Source organism: Ovis aries, chromosome 1 (genome assembly GCF_016772045.2).
Source record: "Ovis aries strain OAR_USU_Benz2616 breed Rambouillet chromosome 1, ARS-UI_Ramb_v3.0, whole genome shotgun sequence".
NCBI classification, from domain to species: domain Eukaryota; kingdom Metazoa; phylum Chordata; class Mammalia; order Artiodactyla; family Bovidae; genus Ovis; species Ovis aries.
In genome coordinates, this window is record NC_056054.1 from 109,781,642 (window position 1) to 109,785,365 (window position 3,724).

A 3,724-nucleotide genomic window follows, 5' to 3' on the forward strand; every position below is an offset into this window, starting at 1 on the left:
CTCTCTTTTCCTGGGCTTGATTCGAATTTCCTGGGCTGGCCAAGGGTTCTGATTGGTTCACAGGTGGTGGGGTGAGGTCAGGGGATTTCCAAAGGCTCTTTTACAAAATGAAGTAGCTTAGGTCCTTCAGATCCTGACATAAACCAAATATAAACTCAGAACCAGGCAAAGCAAGATGATTGGCCAGAGGAAACCTGAAAGACATACCCCACGTGAAGTGGTTTAAACTACTAAAAGAGTGAGCCTCTCTGAGCCCGCCCGTGCATCTATCCACACATATGTTTTTTCTTCCTAATAAACAGTTTGTTTCACAACTTTTCATGTCTATGTGAAATTCATTTCTACACAGCTGATGGGCCAGGGTTTTGTCACTGGCCACACACTTGTCCCTGGTGGCCTGGTGGCTAGAATTCAGCACTGTCACGGCCATAGGCCTCAATCTCTGGCAGGAGACTGAAATCCTGCTTCAACCTCTGGAGCTGGAGGCCACCTGAGATCAGGATGACACAGTCAAAAACAGTAAAACTTGGATTTGAACCATTACTTTCCTCTCTCTATTCCAGATTTTCAGATCTTACCATCTGAGTCTGGTCCAGATCCTGCTTTCTTTAAGATGTGTTGCAATCACAGAATCAAAACTTGCTAAGCAGGAAGGAATGTAAGCAGTCATTAACTCCTTACTGACATCTGGCAAAGAGTGCAACTGAGGAAGTCTTGCTAAGTTCACCCAGCCCACTGAAGTGCATCTGGGGTTAAAACCATGTCTCTTGACAGCAAGTGTGGCAATCTTTCTAGTGTCATCATGTAGATGAGATGATTCTTTCTTCTTCAAAAGATCTTAAGACAATTAAATTAAAAATACATTTGAAAGCAGCTGTCACTATTCTGGCATAGGACAAACATACCAAAAATAATTGATTTTATTTTTTTAGCAGTTACATAAGAATGAAAACTAGAGGGAGTATTTAAATCCCACACAGTGACCCAGTCTCTACCAAGATCCTGGTTCTGTCTTTCTCAAAACCCTGACATCTTTAGGCAGGGGCTAGATCTACAGTTCACATATTGCTAAAGTACAGAAATTAAACCTGAGCAATAATTTTCAAACTTTGCTAGGCAGAAAAATTGGTAAGGGAGCTGGGGAAAAAGAAGGGAGAGAATGAGGTCATAGCTACAGGTCCCCATCTCTATTTTCTATTTCAATATGCTTTCTACATTGTACAGGTGTGCTTGCAAAGCTTTTTGTTTGTCTCTTTGTTGTTTGGTTTTTATTTTATTTATTTATGGAATATGGCTCCAGATCACGCTAAGGCATATTCCACAGTATTAGAAGGGAATTCAGAGTGCACTCTCATCTCCAACACTTTTGTCCCTCCCCATTAGACAGTAAATTATTATCTAAAGTTTCTAGCCTCCTACCTAATAGGGTCATTGTCTTCTCCAGTGAGCTACCTTTGATCACATGATCTCCCCAGATCACTGGGTTATTGATAAGTTTTCTGCCTATGGCTCATGGCTTCACATCTGAAACTTACACGGGTTATAATTTTTGGCCAGCCTTGTTTTCCACTTTTTCGATCTTATTCTGAGGACCTTATCTCCATAAAAGTGCCACCTCTCAGCTTTAGTTTGCTTTCTTTCTCTCAGTATCTTACTCTTTCCCTCAGCCATAAGTTCAAAAACATTTGCATGTTCTCTGGTTTGTTTTTCTTCCTTTGTGGCATATCTCTCCAATTTGTATGGAATGGAACCAAAGACATACCTTCTTTCTCTATATATGTTTTAACTCTGATTAATCCAGGCTTATGTCTTCTTCCATGAGTGATTTTATTTCCCAGGCATTTACTTTAACTCTGGGAAGATGATTGACTAACCAACTGGGTGATTAATTCCTACAGTTACCAAGAAACCTCAAAATGATAATAGAGATTGTCAAGCTTCCTGCAAAATGGTCCGTATCCTGACCCTGACCCTTTTCATAGCCTCCTTCACCTCCTTGTTTCGAAGGGTATAGATGATAGGATTGAGAAAGGGAGTAAGAAGGGCATACACTAAAGCAATATGCTTGTCTGTGCCCTCAAGGTGACTCCCAGGTGAGCCCGCATAAACTGTGAAGGCAGAAGCATAAAAAAGCACCACTACAGTTATGTGGGAGGAACAGGTGGAAAAGGCCTTGGCACGGCTTGCAGCTGATGGCAGCTTCAGCACAGCTCTCAGGATACCACCATACAATCCTAAAATGAGCACAAGATTGCACCCTGTGACCACACCAATAACTGCCCCATAGACCCCATTATGCCACCTTGTATCCACACACGCCAACCTCATTAGTGGTGCCAGGTCACAGAAGTAATGAGCCACCTCTTTTAAGCAGAAGGGCAGAGTGGCTGTGAGGCTTGCTGGCACAAGTGCAGCTGAGAAGCCAGCCACCCAAGTGGCCCCTGCTAGCCATAACTGTACCTGTCTGCTCATAAGAGCACGGTAGTGCAGTGGGTGACAGATGGCAAGGTAGTGGTCCAGTGCCATGACACCCAACAGGTAGCACTCAGTCATGCCCAGTGAATGGAAGACATAGAGCTGGAGAAAGCACAAGGTTGGTGAGATGGGTGAACACCCATGGAGCAAGGTGTGCAACAGCGTGGGCACTGTGGTGCTGACATACCAGAGTTCCAAGAAGGAGAGGACACTGATGAAGAAGTACATGGGTGTGGACAGTCTGGAATCTGCCTGAACCAGCACAATGATGAACAAGTTCCCTGCCAGAGTGAGGAGATAGATGCACAGTGTTCCCAGGAAAGCAAGAGGTCGCAGGGCTCCAGTGGTAGTGAAACCTGCAAGGAGGAAACTCTGGGTCCATGTGTGATTGACATGATCCATGATTTCTAGGAGCAAGGAGTAAAAACAAAGGATTAATAAACATCAAGACTTTTCTTCTATTCAGAAATTTTCCCTAGTGTCAAGAGTACTGAATTTGAGCACCTTAAAGGAACTTGATATTATCTAAACAATACTCCTCACTTTGCAATAGAAGAGTTGGAGCCCTAAAGGCACACATGGTGGGACCCAACAGAAACTATTGTTTCCAGAACTGGAACTAGAACTCAAGGCTCCTTATGCCAGTTCTACTCTTTTCTACTCTCTTCTCCACTGTGGAATTTTCCACAGTTTATTGTGATCCAGACAGTCAAAGGCTTTGGCATAGTCAATAAAGCAGAAATAGATGTTTTTCTGGAACTCTTGCTTTTTCGATGATCCACACGATGTTGACAGATCCATAGTGCTTGATAATAACTCACTTTGAAAGATGATCCACAAAGAAGAAATGTGCCAGGAATTTTCAAAGAGGAAAACCATGAAGACAGAACACCCAGCAACAAGTCTTATTATATTTAAAAAAGAAAAGGCCTTCCTCTAAGTCAGGGATTCTGCTTTGAGAACTTACTCTGTTGCTAACAGGCAGTATACTTCAGGCTAAGCAACTTCTTTTTCTCTAGCATAAAAAAGTTTGAACTGATGTTTTCTAAAACTTACAACACAGATAATTTACAGTTCCCCAAAACCACTGAAAATGTTTCTGGGCTGTGGGAAACATCAGCACCATGGTTCCTAGCATTTTTTCTCATCCTCTAATCCTCTTCCTCAGCTCCACTCATCTCTGTACATTATCCCAAATTACTATCTGTCTGGATGAAATTAGAATTTGTAGCATCTTCCTCATCATTCT

At 42.5% G+C, this 3,724-nt stretch overlaps 1 protein-coding gene across 1 annotated transcript; it reads right to left on the reverse strand.

The window, feature by feature from the left end:
- Positions 1-1,932: 1,932 nt before the first annotated feature.
- On the reverse strand, positions 1,933-2,877 carry LOC101121310 (olfactory receptor 6N1-like). The gene has a single exon (XM_012107594.1). It carries the CDS (start codon positions 2,875-2,877, stop codon positions 1,933-1,935), a length of 945 nt encoding a protein of 314 aa, XP_011962984.1.
- Positions 2,878-3,724: the final 847 nt, after the last annotated feature.